A 19062-nucleotide genomic window follows, 5' to 3' on the forward strand; every position below is an offset into this window, starting at 1 on the left:
CGCTTTTGTTTCTCTACTAACAGTAACATTTTCCAACCGCCCATCGCTTCCACAGTGCTAGTGATTTATAAAGTTGGGAAGTATTTTACTTTATAAAATTTATACAGCAGAATCACGGCAAATTAAAGCATATATTAACATATGTCACAATTTTATGAAAACCCAATGAAAATGTTTTTACAAGATCACAATGAAAGCTGGAACGCCAACTAGTGACCGGTAGGGAACAGGCTGACTACCACTGATCTAAGAGGATGACGTCGGAAACTCCTTGAGGCTGTTCGCAGATGGTACGGCTTTCTATAAAAACGGAGCAACGCCGGAAGACTGTAGGGTACTGCAGGAAGACCCGCAGACGATTGATGCTTGGTACACGGACTGGCAGTTGACTCTGAACGTAAATAAATGCGACACGTTGCATATAAATAGGAGAAGCAATCCTCGGTAATTTCCAAGAATGACTGCCTATCGAAGTCACGCTCCAAACGATACATATCGAACGAGCGATTCTAAATCGATCATGCGGCTCTGGTGGCGGGCGTTATGATCAATTATTTGCGATCGTCATTTTTATATGTTTTCTGTCGTTCCCTCAGTTGCTCTAAATTACATACCTCCGCGAATTATTTGTGAGTTGCAAGGGAAACCCAGACGATTTATGTCGGTAGTGAGTGGGATGTCTGGTGTTCTTGACGTTTCTTCGGCGGATTCTCGAACATGGAAAAATCTAATTCCATGCTTATCCAGCGTAGAAAATGATTTGACTTTTTGTCGCAAATATTGAGTACCACCGGACGAGGAAAGCAGGGACTGTGTAGACTGTAGTGATCACCGTAAACATACTCATAACGCTCGCCACCAGAGCTGCAGGATCGATTTTGGATCGCTCGTTCGAGATGTATCGTTTGGACCCAGCGAATTGATAGGCAATCATTCTTGGAAATTACCCAATCCTCTAGCGCACATCTACACGGTTGCAAAATTTGCGCTAGAAATAGCTTATTTTCTTTCTTCGTCACGTTAGTACGTTTGTTAGTAATTCACACTGAAGTGCTGGACAGATTTGGATGAACTTTGCGGTGGAGATAGCCTATACCCTGAATTAAGAAATATGCTACCGTTTACTCCGAAAACCTAAAACTGCTCCTGTGGGATGGTCCACGTGACTATTGTTCCCGTAGGATGGGTAACGTGATGAAAGTTAACTATTAAATGAATACATTAAGTTTAGCGCAGAGAGATTGACGCCCAACAATGAATCGGTAGGAGACACCATTAAAAAAAAATATTTAAGAAGTAGCTGGCGAGGTGACCACCCGCAGCTCATTCGATACAGTGATGACATGAGACAAGGCTTCCACTGAAGTGTTCCAGGTTGACTTGGGCTGCGTCGTGGTTTGTTGTACTTCACCTCATGCACCAAACACTTAAATAAGTTGCCACCTGAACATTCCATTTACATACAGTGAGTGTTGCTTATTGAACATTCGGTTGCCGTTAGGTATTATTTATCAGTGTCCAGCTACCTTGTGCCCTAAATCCGTGTGCCTTCTTCCTCCAAGTTGGCTCAGACCTCAGACCTCCCCTCCTCCAGATAAAGCTGCTGAAAATTAACTTCTCGTTCCCATTCACCCCACCACATAAACAAGAAATAAGATGCAATTCACCTTCTTATATTATCTTCAAAATTACAACTCACAACGCGATAAATGAAGTCAGCTACCAACTCGTGTAATGCCTCTCTGTACTACGTTCATAGCGAATCTGATATTCAACTTGATGATTAACAATTACAATACATTTATTATCTTTGACATTCACGTTCTTAGATTTCATGGAGCTCTCTTCCGCACCGCCCGGTCCATGGAACTCCTTTCTCCACCTTAGCAGGTAGGCTCATCTGACTGCTAACCACTTCCGTACAGTTGTTGGATTGTTAGCTCTGGTATCAACACCTACGATTTAAAACACCTCCCATAAGTGGGGTACTCACCACTTATCGACTACTTTCAGCCACAAACATCTTTTCTATGACATACGCATTTAGTGAAGTGATACCTCTCATTCCGTGAATGGGATGTATAACTACATTACATATCCTGTAAAGTTTCTAAACTCATTAGAGCTGTAGGGGATGCCGTCCAACAATTTAGAGCTGTCATACTAAAGCATAATCTTGATGCACCGCGGTTGTGCAATGGCGCTAGGTTACGAAACTCGAAGCTGAGAAGGCACATCGTGCAGGCCTCTTTCGTCACCAGCAGAGCCAAAGGAGAGAAGGTAACGATACCACGAATTTCTTCATCCCAATAAGCTTGCTTTTCCAGTTCAAACGCTTGCCGTTTCCTTTGAAAGTGTCATCCTCGTTCACTATAAATATGAGTCAAGGACAAACGTTGAAAGTGGCAGGTATTCATCTGGGCACACCGTGTTCTTCGCACGGTCTGCTCTAGGCTGGCTGCTCACATGTACAGAGAGCCAGAAATCTCTACATCCACGCAGAGAACAAGGCGTCTTGGGACGTTGTTTACAGTGAATTCTGCTCTCCATACACACCAAGCCAAATGGCTCTAAGCACTATGGGACTTAACATCTGAGGTCATCAGTCCCCAAGTCTAAGAACTACTTAAACCAAACTAACCTAAGGACATCACACACACGTCCATGCCCGAGGCGGGATTCGAACCTGCGACCGTAGCAGGAGCGCGGTTCCAGACTGAAGCTCCTAGAACCGCTCGGCCACAGCAGCCGGCCACACCAAGACAATTATGTTCTTTTCCGTGCTAGGCATGTCGCGAACGTTCGTGAAATTATTTACTTCTTTATCACATTTTGTAATTCGCTGTTCTTTGGCGTAAACAATTATTCCTTAATTAAACGTGTGAACTGTAAGCGACATGTATTCTGTCAGCTTCTCCCATCGTCTCAAAATTTGATATTTTTTTCCGATGTCGCGCGGTTTTCTGGGTCGCAAGTGGCTCGCGCCCCAACACCTACGCATGGATAGTAAATTTCAAAACTAACATTTCTTTATAATTAATTGTTTAACTACAGGTAACACTGCGGGGCGCAGCTAGTTATAAGTAATCGAAAAAGCAGATGCCAGGATCAGATTCTTGGGAAAATCTGAAAGAAGTGGTTTACAAACCACTTGCTGGACTGATTCTTGAGTATTGCTCATCAGTCCGGAACTCTTACCACGTCGGATTAATAGAACGGCTAGACAAAATCCAACGATGAACAGCGCGTGTCGTCACCTGACCGTTTAGTCGGCACGAGAGCGTTACGTAGACGCTCAACGAACCCCAGTGGCAGTATCTACAAGAGACACGTCATCTATCACGAAGATGTTTACTACTGAAGTTCCGAGAGTAGGTTTCGCGCAGAGTAGGGCAACGTACTGCTTCCTCCCACATACGTCTCGCAAAATGACGACAACGGGGATATCTGAAAACTTAGAAGTAATCGGGAGGTTAACGGACAATCATTCTTGCCACACGCCATTACCGAGTGGACCAGGGAAGGGGGATAAGATAGGATTAGATAGTGCTACTCCCTCTGCTGCATAAGGAGTATGGATGTGGATATTGATCTGTTCTCTGTATATCACGGTTTGACATTACTCACGCATTTTCCATATCATTTACTTTCCCTTCCTCATTTTTCGCAATGACACATGAAACACTGGCAAACATTAAAATTTTTGAGTCATCTGTTACGCCTAGTGGAAACAAACTGAAAAATCACAAAACACTGGGTCCAGAAAAGGGTCCAGTGATATTTCCTTTTTACGTCACAACAGTAAGTCTCAAAGTTGTTCTTTGTTAACACTATTTTTACGGAACAACAGTCAGTCTCATTTTTTTTGTTTACTAACACTGAAGGGAAACCTATTTCCTGTGCATTAGAAACGAAACGAACTGTTTTTGAGATTTAACCATAATTACACAATGCACCAACATACATAGAAATATGGTACGTTCCACACATAGAAAAGTTTGATTTACTTCAAAGAAGATCCGCAGAAGCCTCATTATTTCCCCTTTCTCATGCGCTACATCTTAGAAAGAATGATTTGCCTTTGCTTTCCAGATATCAAACTGCGAATCTGCGAATAAAACAGCGCTGTTGTTCTGGCAAAAAATTTACGACTTAAGTCAACTCATTATATTCGTCATTAATTGTGTGAAAGATGATCGCAACAAACGAACAACAAAACTTCAAAACTTATAAGTCGCGATAACGGGCAATTTGTGCTTTCTAATTTGTACACTTATAAGTTGTTAGCTGGTAACGCATGTGTTCATTTGTGCTTCCTAATCTGTACACGTATATGTTGTTAGCTGGTTACGTATCTGTTCTTGAGTGATGTCGACGATAAAGTACGGGCTTTCAATGCAGTGATTGTGTTAAGCATGTACTGTAACGATCGAAGGGTCTAGTTTAGCAGGGGATACAACCCGTCGGCTTTGACCAATGACGTCAGAATTGACCAGAGAGCATGTATTACAAAGATGAAAGAGCTGAGAAGAATGTTCGGAAACAAAGGAATGCAAGAGAGAAAATGGCTCGGAGCACTATGGGACTTAACATCTGAGGTCATCAGTTCCCTAGAACTTAGAACCACTTAAACCTAACTAACCTAAGGACATCACACACATCCATGCCCGAGGCAGGATTCGAACCTGCGACCGTAGCGGTCGCGCGGTTCCAGACTGTAGCGCGTAGAACCGCTCGTCCACTTCGGCCGGCAAGCAAGAGAGAAAAACTGTACTTCACATATACAGGGTGTTACAAAAAGGTACGGCCAAACTTTCAGGAAACATTCCTCACACACAAAGAAAGAAAATATGATACGTGGACATGTGTCCGGAAACGCTTACTTGCCATGTTAGAGCTCATTTTATTACTTCTCTTCAAATCACATTAATCATGGAATGGAAACACACAGCAACAGAACGTACCAGCGTGACTTCAAACGCTTTGTTACAGGAAATGTTCAAAATGTCCTTCGTTAGCGAGGATACATGCATCCAACCTCCGTCGCATGGAATCCCTGATGCGCTGATGCAGCCCTGGAGAATGGCGTATTGTATCACAACCGCCCACAATACGAACACGAAGAGTCTCTACATTTGGTACCGGGGTTGCGTAGACAAGAGCTTTCAAATGCCCCCATAAATGAAAGACAAGAGGGTTGAGGCCAGGAGAGCGTGGAGGCCATGGAATTGGTCCGCCTCTACCAAACCATCGGTCACCGAATCTGTTGTTGAGAAGCGTACGAACACTTCGACTGAAATGTGCAGGAGCTCCATCGTGCATGAACCACATGTTGTGTCGTACTTGTAAAGGCACATGTTCTAGCAGCACAGGTAGAGTATCCCGTATGAAATCATGATAACGTGCTCCATTGAGCGTAGGTGGAAGAACAAACTAAAATGAGCTCTAACATGGAAATTAAGCGTTTCCGAACATATGTCCACATAAAATCTTTTCTTTATTTGTGTGTGAGGAATGTTTCCTGAAAGTTTGGCCGTACCTTTCTGTAACACCCTGTATAAGGGCCAGTAGTATTTTCACGTTAACGATATCGCGTGTTTGTATCTTAGTATTTCTCCACAAAATACAATGGAAAGAAATGAATGAAATATATTACTAGCAAAGAATACATCACGTTACATGTGTGTCAGTTGTATCTCGAAACTCTTTCGAACTGTATTGCTTAAGTGCAGTACGGGATACAAGTTCAGCCTACGTCGATTTCTTCGTTTTCACTAGCATTACTGTCCTGTTCTTCACTTGAACGATGTATCAAACCCTAAGTGGAAAACGGGATACAAATTGTAGATGTGTTGTTTATTTCGCCTCCGCTATTATTAACAGTCTCTTTGTTACGTACATATCAGTACTACTGATGACAGAAGGACCTACGTATGTAATATATGTATACCAGACTTCCGTTGACCTCTATATATGTACACTAGGAACGAAAAAGTGGAAATAGACGTATGTTACATTTGCAACCTGTACCTCAATTGAACTACACGGAGACAAGAAGACGACACATTTACAATTTGTATCCCGTCCTTCACTATGGGGTACAGTTTTCTTGTTGCCTAGGACGCTAATAGTATCCCATTCGTTACATTTGCTATCCTGCTCGCCAAATGACATATATAGTGTCAGTGTAAAGGCGAAGTGAAGGACGGGATACAAATTTTAGTTGTGTCGTCAGTGTAAAAGCGAAGTGAAGGACGGGATGCAAATTTTAGTTGTCTCGGGGGTTTCGCCTGTAATATAGCAAGTACACATTCGAAAATGTGTCACTGATACTAGTGCTGGGAAATGAAAGAAGAGCGACAGCTGAGAAATTTCTATTGCGTACTTCACAACACGAAAATACACATATTGGTGGAATAAAACAGTGAAATATGTCAAAATAGTGAAATACAGTGAAAGAAGCAAATGGGAAAGTGAACTTACCACACGGAAATATCGAGGAATAACCGAAGCTCGCGTAGACAGACAGTAACGAAAATTACATACCCACAATTCCTATAATGAAAATAAGACACTAAATATTGTTCTACAATAACAAATACTCCAAATTACCTCAATATGATTACGAATAATTATTTTAATGTACAATGATAGCGCTTATCCGGAGCACAGAACGGTTTTATTATCTATGCCTCGAAGTGAAGACATTACTACGACTAATGTATGACGTCATTCGTCAAAGCCGACGGGTTGTATCCCCTGCTTCACTAGACCCCGATCGAAGTACGTGAGCTCTACGGTTTGCGATCGAGCGATAGGTCTGCTTCGAAATGCGCTTCTTCTCGTTACGTAAGTCTTGTAAGCAGAGCACTACGGGATTTCCATCTCTGCAAGATTGCAGTTAGCACGTCTTCGCAATAGTTCTCATCAATCAGAAAACTTTACATACATCTAATTATCTACATAAGAAATGGAGAGGATAATTTAGAAAACTATTGGTTCAATTACAGAGCAGTGTTTCAAACTAATTATTCCATAAATATAGCTGTCTTTAACCTATGCTGCCATCGAGAGGTCAATGTGGATATCACACTTTTCCTGCACATTTAGAAACTCGACAATGGGCGGACATAACTATCATACACATCTCAGTATTTGCGACTAAAATAACACAAAATTACGTTATCGCCGTTTCACTGTTCCAGTCACCGTCTTCTGTTGTATAGCTACAAAGAGATTTTGAAAACAACGTGTATTACATTATTTCTCAAGCATCGAATGCAGTCTTTAAGCTTTGGGTTTGTCACATTTTTTCGTCTCAGTGTTTGAGGGTTGCCACTCGCTCGACAACTCCAACTTCCTACTGTCCTCAGATAGCTATATAATACTTGTTTGCCTCAATGATATCTTTTGCGTTTTCCAGTGAACTGTGACGTCAAAGTTACTATGTTGCCAACATCATCGATCGAATTTGCTGGCTTGTACAGCACATTCAATTGTACCCAACAGTCAGACGACAGCTCCGCTTGGGACAAATACCTTTGTTTTTCTGATATACTATAAACCAAACCGTTTATCGCTCTTTTATACTGCGTATAACATTTGTACTAAAAGTAAGATACCGTGCAACAATTAATATTGTGATGGGTGGGATTTACTCACCATTTACAACAAAAACTGTTGGATTCTCTCTCTGCAGCATTACGTAGTCCGATGGTTCGTACATTCTTGAAAGAAGCACAAACAAATCACCACAGCTCTCAGCGATTACAGTGAGTTCCTACAAACAAAACAATGTTGTTACAAAGAAGTCATTTGATTTCTAAGAATAAATTACATTTACTCCATCTAATGCGAGTTGCTCGAAATAAATTTTTATCTTGATTCTATTATAATTAGTATATATAATTTTTTCTATTATTATTCTCTCTTCGTATTACTTCTGGAAGACCTATCCAACCTTTGATATTAACGTACATCTTCCGGCAAAAAAGGAAATTTAGAATGTAGTTTATTTTTCTCCGCGTTTACAGTATCTTCTTCAAAGAAGTTTATAGTTAAGTTATTTGTAATACTTGCTTTTCTCTAAACCTGTTCTGACACAATACACTGAACTTAACGTACAACTTTTCTTCGTCTTTCAGAAGTAATAGATGTCAGGCTTAAGGCTATCGTATAGCCTGTAGTCCAGTATACTAGGGCAGTAGGCTAGGACTTATTAAAAACCATCATAAAATAAGAGTGCCAAAGGTAGATGGCTGAACTGAAACAAGAAGAAGGAATGTAAGGATTTACCATCCCGTCAACGTCGAGGTCATTTGGGACGGTGCATAAGTTCGGTGGTTGATGAAGGAAATCGGTAGCGTTCTTTTCATAGGAACCATCCCGGCATTCATTTTAGGGCATTTTGGGACAGGCTGGAAAATACTTATAAGTGATTTCACTAGGGTACTAGAGACACGCCTTAGAGCTAGGAATAAAGATGGCCACAGGTCTGTTGATACAGCGGATGGAAATGATCTCATTGTCAGAATATTTTCTACAAGAAGGCAGATCTTATTTCATGGCGTTACAATAGACTCACTTCCTCCATCCCATAAGAAAAGCCCTCCTTATTAGTACCGACATAATGCCATCAAAATATCTTTATTACAGCTTTTTTGTAAGGTTACACAGCAGACAAATATCTTCCTAGTATTCAAACTTATATTCGATATTAAAGTACTTGTCTTTTTCAGGAAGGCTTCCTTTTCATTGCCAGACTGCACTCAGTATCCTATTTACTTCTGACGTCATCAGTTATTCTGCTGCCTAAATAGCAAAACTCGTCACTACGTTTAGTGTATGCTATACTAATTTAATTCCATCTGCAGCATTTCATTTAATTTGATTACGTTTTATTATCCACGTTTCATTTTTATTGATGTTCGTCTTGTAAATTCTTTCCCATGTATTCCTCTGAATTGATCGCCAAGTCCTTTGCAGGCTCTGATAGAATTACAATACCATCCGCAAATCTGAAAGCTTTTAATCTTATATATACTTTGTCTGTGTACAGGATGAGAAATAATCTACAACCATGACTCACTCACTTCTCAACAACTGCTTCCCTTTAAAGTCTTTACATTATTATAACTGCTGTCTGGTTTCTGTACCAGTTGTTGACAGTCTTTTGCTCCCTGTGTTGTGTTCCTGATATCTTCATAGGTTGAATAAATGTATTCCACTCAAACGATTTCTCTAATTCTACAACTACTGTAATGTGGGTTTCTCTTTCTTCGATATATATATATATTACAGTAAGGCGTGCGGTCAGTACTGTTTCGCATAGTCTTCAGTTTCTCCAAAACTCAAATAACTCTTCGCCTAGGCCGTTTTTTACCAGTTGCTCTATTCTCTTATAGATAATTAGTATTAGTATTTTACAATCATGAATTATTAAACTTACTGTTCGGTAGTACTCTCACCTCTTAGTATCTTCCTTCTTTGATATTGGACTTATTAGAGTCTTAATGTAGCCCGAGAGTAATTCGCCTGTCTCAAATATATCGCATGCCAAGTGAAACCGTTTGATCATAGTTGACTTTCCTGATGATTTTACTAATAAACAAGGATTATCGTCTATTCCAACAACCTTCTTTCGACTTAGGCCTTTCAGTCTTTTGTCAAATTCCTTTCGCAGTAACGGATCACGAATCTCACCTTCATCCACATCTTCCAATTTCATGAGATTGTCTTCCAGTTTCTTTTCTTTATACAGTCGATATTTACTTCCTGTCCACCTTTCAACTTTGTACTAAATGTACATGACCAGACGTGGATCTGAACCGTCATCTCCGCGAATGTGAATTCGAGGCGCTAACCACTGCGGCATCTTGCTCAGTCAGATGCTTTTCTTTTTCTACAAAGGTTTATTTACTTTTCCTATCAGGACCATCTGGCTTCTACAGCGTCCGATGTCTGCTTTGCCACTGTCAGTCTCCTTATGCGCATCGCCCCGTCGATCCAAAAAGTTTCGTTTAGCAAAAAAAAAAAAAAAAAAAAAAATAGATAAATACTAAGATGATGATTTTAATGTTCCAGGTGTTCTACGTAGGTTCTCCCCACTTGAGTGCAACGCACAGAATGCTCATATAACAGTGTGAAACTGCCAGAAAAGTCCTTAATTGGAATGTTATTCAACTGGCGCGTCATATTCGCTTGCACGTCGGTTATGTCATAAGTGTTGAACCTTGAAACGAATTTCTGCACTTATCGATTTGTGGTAGGTTCGCGTTAATTCCATCAAGTCTCGCCACCGTTGATGATTTTTTTTCAGAAAAGAATTGCTCGTGTTTCGCATTTCAATCAAATAGCGATGGAAGTCCACGCGTCGTTTTTGTTAGTTCGGGACTCATGATCTGCGGGACAAACTTTACACACAATTTTCTCTTCGTTGAAACATCCTGGAGGATATATTGAATACTTGATACTTGAATACTTTATCTATGACCCGATATTGACACACTACGGCCGGACGTCCACTGCGTAACACAGCCTGCTGAAATTGATTGTTCAAATGAAGATCTATTGTTTACAATTGTTAATTCAAGCTGCTACTGCATTTATGCGCTGACGTCGCTTATACGCCAGGAATAAAACCAATCTCGGAACTTTCAGGATGGACTGTGTATTCCATTACGCCTGTTTCATTTGCAGCATATCTATATTTATTCTTTTCATTACTCATATTTGACACCGAAAGAGTATTTTTGAAGGCTACATGAGCCGACAGTAAGGTGCGGATTCAAGTGCTTAGCGAAGTGTTTCTATTTTTACATCTATTGTTTTCCAAGTTTCTTACTTGAAGTTCCGAGAATGTAGCGTGAAAACTAAGGGCCTCGAAAACGGCAGGGAGACCGCTCGGGGTAGCCATGCGGTCTTGGGCACCTTGCCACGGTTTGGCATAGGTGTGTGTGTGTGTGTGTGTGTGTGTGTGTGTGTGTGTGTGTGTGTGTGTGTGTGTGTGTTGTACTTAGCGTAAGTTAGTTTGAGTTGGATTAAGTAGTGTGTAAGACTAGGGACCAAGAACCTCAGCAGTTTGGTCCCATAGAACTTACGACAAATTTCCGTTTCCAAAACGGCAGTGAATTCTACAAAATTACAAGCTATATTTGAAACAGAATGCTTTCCCGACGTGGATGGGGCTTGCCTCCGAAGCGCCTGTAGCGAACAGACCATTCAGGGAAAGGTTCCCACTCACAGGATGATCCTGCCTACTGCCGACATCAAGTCCTACAAGTTTCGTGAGTTCAGAGGAAGTACCGACAAAACACACGAAGCTGAGTAAGCCAAGAAAGAAAGGAAAAGAACAATGCTTTTCATCTGCTGTATTTGTCTGAACTGCAAATTCTTGGAAGATGTAGTAAGGCCATGTACTGAGCACGAAAGCAAACAAATTATTATTACACAGAATGTCCTCAGAAGAATGTCTCAGTTACAAATTTTAACAGTATCAATTGTAAGCGGTGCGGAGTGTTGGTTCGCGGTCACAATTACTGAGTAACTCAAAATAGTTTTAGTTTGACGCTTGCGCGAGTACTGCTTTTTAGTTTTCCCGCTGACGGTGCCACATACGCAGCGTGGCGGCCCCAGAGTATAAAGCGTTTTCTGTTTTCTGCAGTTTGTTAAGAGCGAGTCTGTAATTTACGTTCAACATGCGTTACGTTTAAAATTTAATTGTGATCCCCCAAGTGGAAAAACATCCGCCAATGGTAAAGTCAGTTCGAAACGAGCCGATGTGGGTGTAAAGGGAACACCAAAAGTGTCTAAAGAGCACGTTGACTGTATCAGAACTTCTTAGTCCTAAGAACTCTGCTCGGAAAGCACATCCTCAACTTGAGTGCCAAACAGTTGGTACATGCTTTAGAGCCAAATGGCTATTGTGCATGTTGTAACTTTGCAAATGAAGTGTTGTAGAGGGAAGATGACCTTGTTGATCATGTGTGTCCAGCGATAAGGTGACTTTTCTTATAGGTGGAAAGGTTAATACCCACAATGTTCATTTCTGGGGGTCAGAACATCATCACGAATCTGTACAATATCAAAGAGATTCCCCAAAATTAAACGTTTTCTGCGTTGTGTCCCAACTTCAAATGTACAGTCTATTTCTCTTCGCTGAAGCTACAGTAACAGAGGTGGCTTATCTGGATACATTGCCAGAATGGTTCTTTCCCCGGTTAAAAGTGAATCCGAATATTTATTTGTTAACTAGATGTAGTCCTCCCCCACTGGAATCTGTTTGTATGAATGTGGTTGAACTTTGAAGTCTATGACCGTTGGCTTGGTTCACCAGATCATTCGGCATGCGGTTTATTTCCTTTGGGGCTTTATAAAGAATTGTGTCTGCGTTCCGCCACTACATAATGATTTGCCTGAGTTCACACGCAGATTTGAAGATGCTATTGCTTCCATTACAGATCTCCGTGTGGAGGGCATAGTAATAACCATCCCTGGCGGAGAGAAACGAGTGAAAGAGTTGAAAGCATGCAAGTCTCCAGGTCTTGATGGAAACACAATTCAGTTTTACAGAGAGTACCCTACAGCAATGGCTCCTTACTTACCTTGCATTTGTCGCGAATTTGTCGCCTAAAGTAAAGTCCCAAGTGACAGAAAAATAGCGCAGGTGACTCCTGCATGTAATAAGAGTGAGGAAATGGCTAGTAGTGGTACCAGGTATCCTCCGCCAAGCACCGTATGGTGGCTTGCGGAGTACGTATGTACGTATAGAAGTAGAGTTATTAACCAATGAGTGGGTAGAATTGGATTTTACGTTGGATGTATTCAGAGGCCCACATATAGAACATGTGTAAGAAAAACTAGTTAGTTTACCCTCAGTTTGTTGTGGTCTTTAGTCCAGAGACTGGTTTGATGCAGCTCTCCGTGCTACTCTATCCTGTGCAAGCTTCTTCATCTCCCAGTACCTACTGCAGCCTACACCCTTCTGAATCTGTTTAGTGTATTCATCTCTTGGTCTCCCTCTACGATTTTTACCCTCCGCGCTGCCCTCCAAAACTAAATTGGTGATCCCTTGATGCCTCAGAATATGTCCTACCAACCGATTCCTTCTTCTGGTCAAGTTGTGCCACAAATTTCTCTTCTCCCCAATTCTAGCCAATACCTCCTCATTAGTTATTTGACCTACCCATCTAATCTTCAGCATTCTTCTGTAGCACCACATTTCGAAAACTTCTATTCTCTCTTTGTCTAAACGATTTATCGTCCACGTTTTACTTTCATACATGGCTACACTCCATACAAATACTTTCAGAAACCACTTCCTGACACTTAAATCTATACTCGATGTTAACAAATTTCTCTCCTTCAGAAAAGCTTTCCTTGCCATTGCCAGTCTACATTTTATATCCTCTCTACTTCGACCATCATCAGTTATTTTTATCCCCAAGTAGCAAAACTCATTTAGTACTTTAAGCGTGTCATTTCCTTATCTAATACCCTCAGCATCACCCGATTTAATTCAACTACATTCCATTATCCTCGTTTTGTTTTTGCTGATGTTCATCTTATATTCTCCTTTCAAGACACTGTCCATTTCGTTCAGCTGCTCTTCCAGGTCCTTTACTTTCTTTGACAGAATTACAATGTCATCGGCGAACCTCAAAGTTTTTATTTCTTCTCCATGGATTTTAATTCCTACTCCGAATTTTTCTTTTGTTTCCTTTACTGCTTGCTCAATATACAGATTGAATAACATCGGGGAGACGCTACAACCCTGTCTCACTCCCTTCCCAACCACTGCTTCCCTTTCATGCGCCTCGAATCTTATAACTGCCATCTGGTTTATGTACAAATTGTAAATAGCCTTTCGCTCCCTGTATTTTACCCCTGCCACCTTCAGAATTTGAAAGAGAGTATGATGTAAGATTTGTTGTAAACAGCCTAAATTAAACTGCTTTAGTACACCATTGAAAGTGGGGCATTCTTTTATGGGTACACCATATTAATTTATGTTCTTTACTTTGGCTATTGTTATAATGATGAAGCACGTGTGGGAACGTGACCCGGCGGTCCGGCCGGCGGCCGGTAGAAAGTGATGACGTGCTCGGTGTTTGCGTTGCAGTGAAGGGGCGCAGCCGGACGCTGTACCGGTGCGGCGGCGCGCTCATCAGCAGTCGCTACGTCATCACGGCGGCCCACTGCGTCACCACGCTGCCGTCGGACTTCCAGCTGTGAGTATCGCCATGCCGCTGCTACAGCCTGCACGCTTACGCTCGATCTGTCGCGCTCTGTGACATTACTCACTCGCTTTTCGTTGAAGTCGTAGCTCCACTCTACGAGGAAGCCGTAACTCTGGAGCAGCCACACACTTCCCTTGTAATCGATGTCCACGAACTGGTCTTGGAATACCCCATCGTTCAGAAGGGAAATAAATGCTCTCGAATTCCCTTCTTTCTGTAAACGGTTACAGTACTCCAGAATGAGATTTTCACTCTGCAGCGGAGTGTGCGCTGATATGAAACTTCCTGGCAGATTAAAAGTGTGTACCCGACCGAGACTCGAAATCGGGACCTTTGCCTTTCGTGGGCAAGTGCTCTACCATCTGAGCTACCGAAGCACGACTCACGGCCGGTACTCACAGCTTTACTTCTGCCAGTACCTCGCCTCCTACCTTCCAAACTTTACAGAAGCTCTCCTGCGGACCTTGCAGAACTAGCACTCCTGAAAGAAAGGATATGGGAGACATGGCTTAGCCACAGCCTGGGGGATGTTTCCAGAATGAGATTTTCACTCTGCAGCGGAGTGTGCGCTGATATGAAATTTCCCGGCAGATTAAAACTGTGCGCCCGACCGAGACTCGAACTCGGGACCTTTGCCTTTCGCGGGCAAGTGCTGTACCAACTGAGCTACCGAAGCACGACTCACGGCCGGTACTCACAGCTGTACTTCTGCCAGTACCTCGTCTCCTACCTTCCCGAGTTCGAGTCTCGGTCGGGCACACAGTTTTAATCTGCCAGGAAGTTTCGTTACAGTACTCTGTTAATCCCACGCCTTACACAACGTCAGTCGGGCAAGGCCAAATACCCCTATTATTTCGTGGCCAGCTGAACATGTCGAAATGAGCAGTCGGCAAACAGTAGTACGTTAAGAGGCACGTATTTTTTACATATGGAAATACATATGGAAATTCTTGTATCAGCTGAGACATTGTAGTAATAATTATTTTAAATTGAACGGCGTAGTTATTCTAACGGAATCCTAAAGATACTGAAAAGACGAGTACAACTATATTCTGATTAAAATTAATTGATTGTTGACACTTTACGCGTTGGAGCTGGTTTCCTCCAATCAGAGCGCTCATCGTCACGCCCGAGCCGTTCGCCGTTGCCAAACTGTTACAACTGGTCAGTCCACTTCGAATTCCTTGTCTGGCATTCTTTCTTTAAGTGCTTGGATCCAGAATTAGGGGTCTGGCACTTTTATTTCGTATTTCATTACCACAAACAATGCACTCACATACCGTTGCAAACGAAATACACACGTTTCATACACATGATTAGCAAACACTACTGGATACTTCTGCATGGGACGCAATTCAGAGTCACACTTGCAGTTGTAATCACAGAGATCGACTCTTTTATGACAGGCTTCACACGACATTGCATGAAACCGAGTTTTTGAAGGCTGCAATTCGCCATTGAGACTGGATGAAGACTGTGACAAATATTACAACTCGTCCCGGTATTGTAATTTAGCGCAATGGTTAGCGTATTAAATTTCCGTGTTAAACATCGTAGATTCGAATCTCACTACATGTCGCGATTATTTTTTTTTATTTCCAAATCTAATTGAAAGAGATTATCACTTTTATTCAATTAATTGGCTTAAAGAAAATTTCTTTGTTTCGAATTCTTTGCCCCGCCATTTTCATTATCCTGCCGCAGATCAGTCATTGGCCACTTACAATCAGCTGTCCACAGAGCATTTCGCTTTTCCGACTTACCTTGCGGCGCCACTTCCAATATTGCTCCGCGTTACACATTAAGAGCAGTTGTGAAGTGACTTGCCGTGTTTGTGCGTTGCCTGTAAACAGAGCGGTAGCCAGCAGCCGGTGACAGCACCGTTAACTCACAGACGCCAACTATCAAGTAACTTTAAACGAACTATGCATACAGTACGTTCCAAGAGGCATCCATACATATTATAAAAATGGACGTTGATAAGTATTTATGCGTGTTTTGTGTATTTACATACGTTCGACATGTCCTCATAAACAACTGGGCTGATTTCAACCAAACTCAGTACACAGATTCCTTACTGTAAGGCAACAGTCGCTGTCGAGGGAAGAGCCACCTACCTGTCATATTTCAGGAAAATGGGAATGAATGTATGGCATCGTTGGCCGGGAAGCCCCTATACGGGGAATTTCGGCCGCCAAGTGCAAGTCTTATTTCATTCGATGCCACATTGGTCGACTTGCGTGCTGGTGATGAAGATGAAATGATGATGAGGACAACACAACACTCTGTCCACGAGCGGAAAAATCTCCAACCCGACCGGGAATCGAACCCGGGCCCGCTTGCGTGGGAGGCGAGCACGTTACCACCCACACAAGAAGGCAGACGTATTTCAGGAGATAAACAAAGAGATGGATGAAAAACTGCCGCGTCATGCTTGACGTTTACATTTATTATCTTTCAGCTACTAACTCTATTCGCAATAAATTTTGCATGCAACATTCACATCTACCGCTAAATGCACCTACAAAATTATATCATGATAGCACACATAGTTCAGGAGATATAGCGTCGTAGACACTGATTTGCGTGAAAAACTGCCGCATTGTGCATGACGAAACTTATTACATCCTTGCTACTAACTCTATTCGCAACATATTTCGAAGACAGTATCCCCATATGCCGATGAACGTTCTTGCGCAAATACATCATTGTACGACACATAGTTCAATAGATATGATGTCATCAACACCGAGATACGTGAAAAAATGTCGCATCATGCACGAAGTTGTAATACATCTATTCTTCTCTAAAAGGGAATCTCTACAGTCGAGTCAACTGAAGGAAACACTAACATTGGGCAGCTTTCAGCTGCGAAGCGCAAACGGCTAAAATCTAATAGGAAAACCGTCTATGGAGTTATGAAAGGTGTTACAGTATAGAAATGTTTACAGAATTGCGTCGTAGACACGTAAAGCAGTTGCTCCTAGCGTACAAAAGCTGCCTGGGGGCATTGTTTCTTAATGTTGATACCGTACTTGTACATTTGTACGTACATTATGCGTATTTCTTTGTACGACTGTTTCATTATTTCGAAGATGCTTTCAAGAATACATGGAAATGAAAAATTTTCGATATAAAACTTCCTGGCAGATTAAAACTGTGTGCCCGACCGAGACTCGAACTCGGGACCTTTGCCTTTCGCGGGTAAGTGCTCTACCATCTGAGCTACCGAAGCACGACTCACGCCCGGTACTCCCAGCTTTACTTCTGCCAGTATCTCGTCTCCTACCTTCCAAACTTTACAGAAGCTCTCCTGCGAACCTTGCAGAACTAGCACTCCTGGAAGAAAGGATACTGCGGAGACATGGCTTAGCCACAGTCTGGGGAATGTTTCCAGAAAGATGGTAGAGCACTTGCCCGCGAAAGGCAAAGGTCCCGAGTACGAGTCTCGGTCGGGCACACATTTTTAATCTGCCAGGAAGTTTCATATCAGCGCACACTCCGCTGCAGAGTGAAAATCTCATTCTGGGTTTTCGATATAGTTCATTTTTTGTTTTCGTTTCTAATAGAAAATTGGTGAAATGAATACCTGGGCAATGCTGGGTTTGTCAGCTGGTAGTAAATATTTTAGGAGGTGATAATCCTGAGTATTTCGAATAAAATATTGCATATTACATGTGATCAATTACCGTCGGTTACAGAGATGCATCTGTTAGAAATCAGTCCAAACCAGTACTACAGATGGTGATAAGCGAAGTCAAAGGAATAAGTTCAAACTCCATTTTCATAAATTTCACCTACGTCTTCAACGCACTGTCGAATTCTCTCAAAAACACTACGTTAGCCTTTCTGAGGTGTTCTTGACATTATTTTATGACACTATTGTTCATAGGACGTACGACCAAATCATTTCTTATGTTTACTTTTTCTTTGTAAACTTTATCACCGTACCCTTGCAATCATCCCCACACACAGAGAATCTACAACGGCAACTTCTGCTGACTTTGGTGGCCAAGAAACGTGACCATTTTCGCTGGTCCATCTCCGGGAATATTAGGTTTCGATGAAATATCAGCTGACAATTATAATGTACAGGGTCCCCGTCATGCTGGAACAACATACAAATTCTTATAGCTGAAGTATCCTCTTCCAATAATGCAGGAAGCTCTTTTTCAAGAAGGTCTAGATAAAGTGGTCCTGTAAGACAATGCAGTAACATAATAGACCAATCATATGATTGCCTTTTACATCACGTAACATATTTACAGAAAAGTGTTCTTGAAAATGTCTCTCCACCAAGGTATGTGGGTTTCTGTCGGACCACTGATGTGAGTTACTATTGTTTTTGATACCCCATGGCTTCATTAGCAAACAGTATTGATGAGATTACTCGACTCTTTTCATTCAGCCAACTACAAAATTCTAATAATTTTCCTTCATCTCCCTCTCGAAGGTGTTTAATTCAGTGTAAATCAGATGTAGATACATAAACCAATATAAAAAAAGCCTTGTAAGTTGAGCACCAACACTGGAAACGCGAACTTATCACTGTAACCAGCTATATCTCTTTAAACAATAATAATTGAACAAATGCAATGTGTTAATCGAATTAATCTATACTACCACATCTAAAGTGTTTAGTATTCCTTCTGAAACGCCTTGTATATACTACTTCTTAATGTCTTCAATGAAGTATTCCGCAGAAGTGTAAGAAGAACAGAGCTAAAATTGAGAGATAAGGTGGCCTATACCCGATATTGCGATCCTGCGTATAAGAACAAAGCCTGATTTCATAGTCCACACCACTCCATCCTTCACGGTGTTT

At 41.7% G+C, this 19062-nt stretch overlaps 1 protein-coding gene across 1 annotated transcript in view; it reads left to right on the forward strand.

Moving 5' to 3' along the window:
• Window positions 1-19062, forward strand: part of LOC126474889 (serine proteinase stubble-like) — an 87131-nt gene that overhangs the window by 28184 nt on the left and 39885 nt on the right. The window contains exon 2 of the mRNA XM_050102421.1: window positions 14120-14228. Coding sequence (XP_049958378.1) covers window positions 14120-14228 — 109 coding nt within the window. The remainder of the gene's footprint in view (window positions 1-14119; window positions 14229-19062) is intronic.

This window comes from Schistocerca serialis, chromosome 1, assembly GCF_023864345.2.
Source record: "Schistocerca serialis cubense isolate TAMUIC-IGC-003099 chromosome 1, iqSchSeri2.2, whole genome shotgun sequence".
Taxonomy (NCBI): Eukaryota; Metazoa; Arthropoda; class Insecta; order Orthoptera; family Acrididae; genus Schistocerca; species Schistocerca serialis.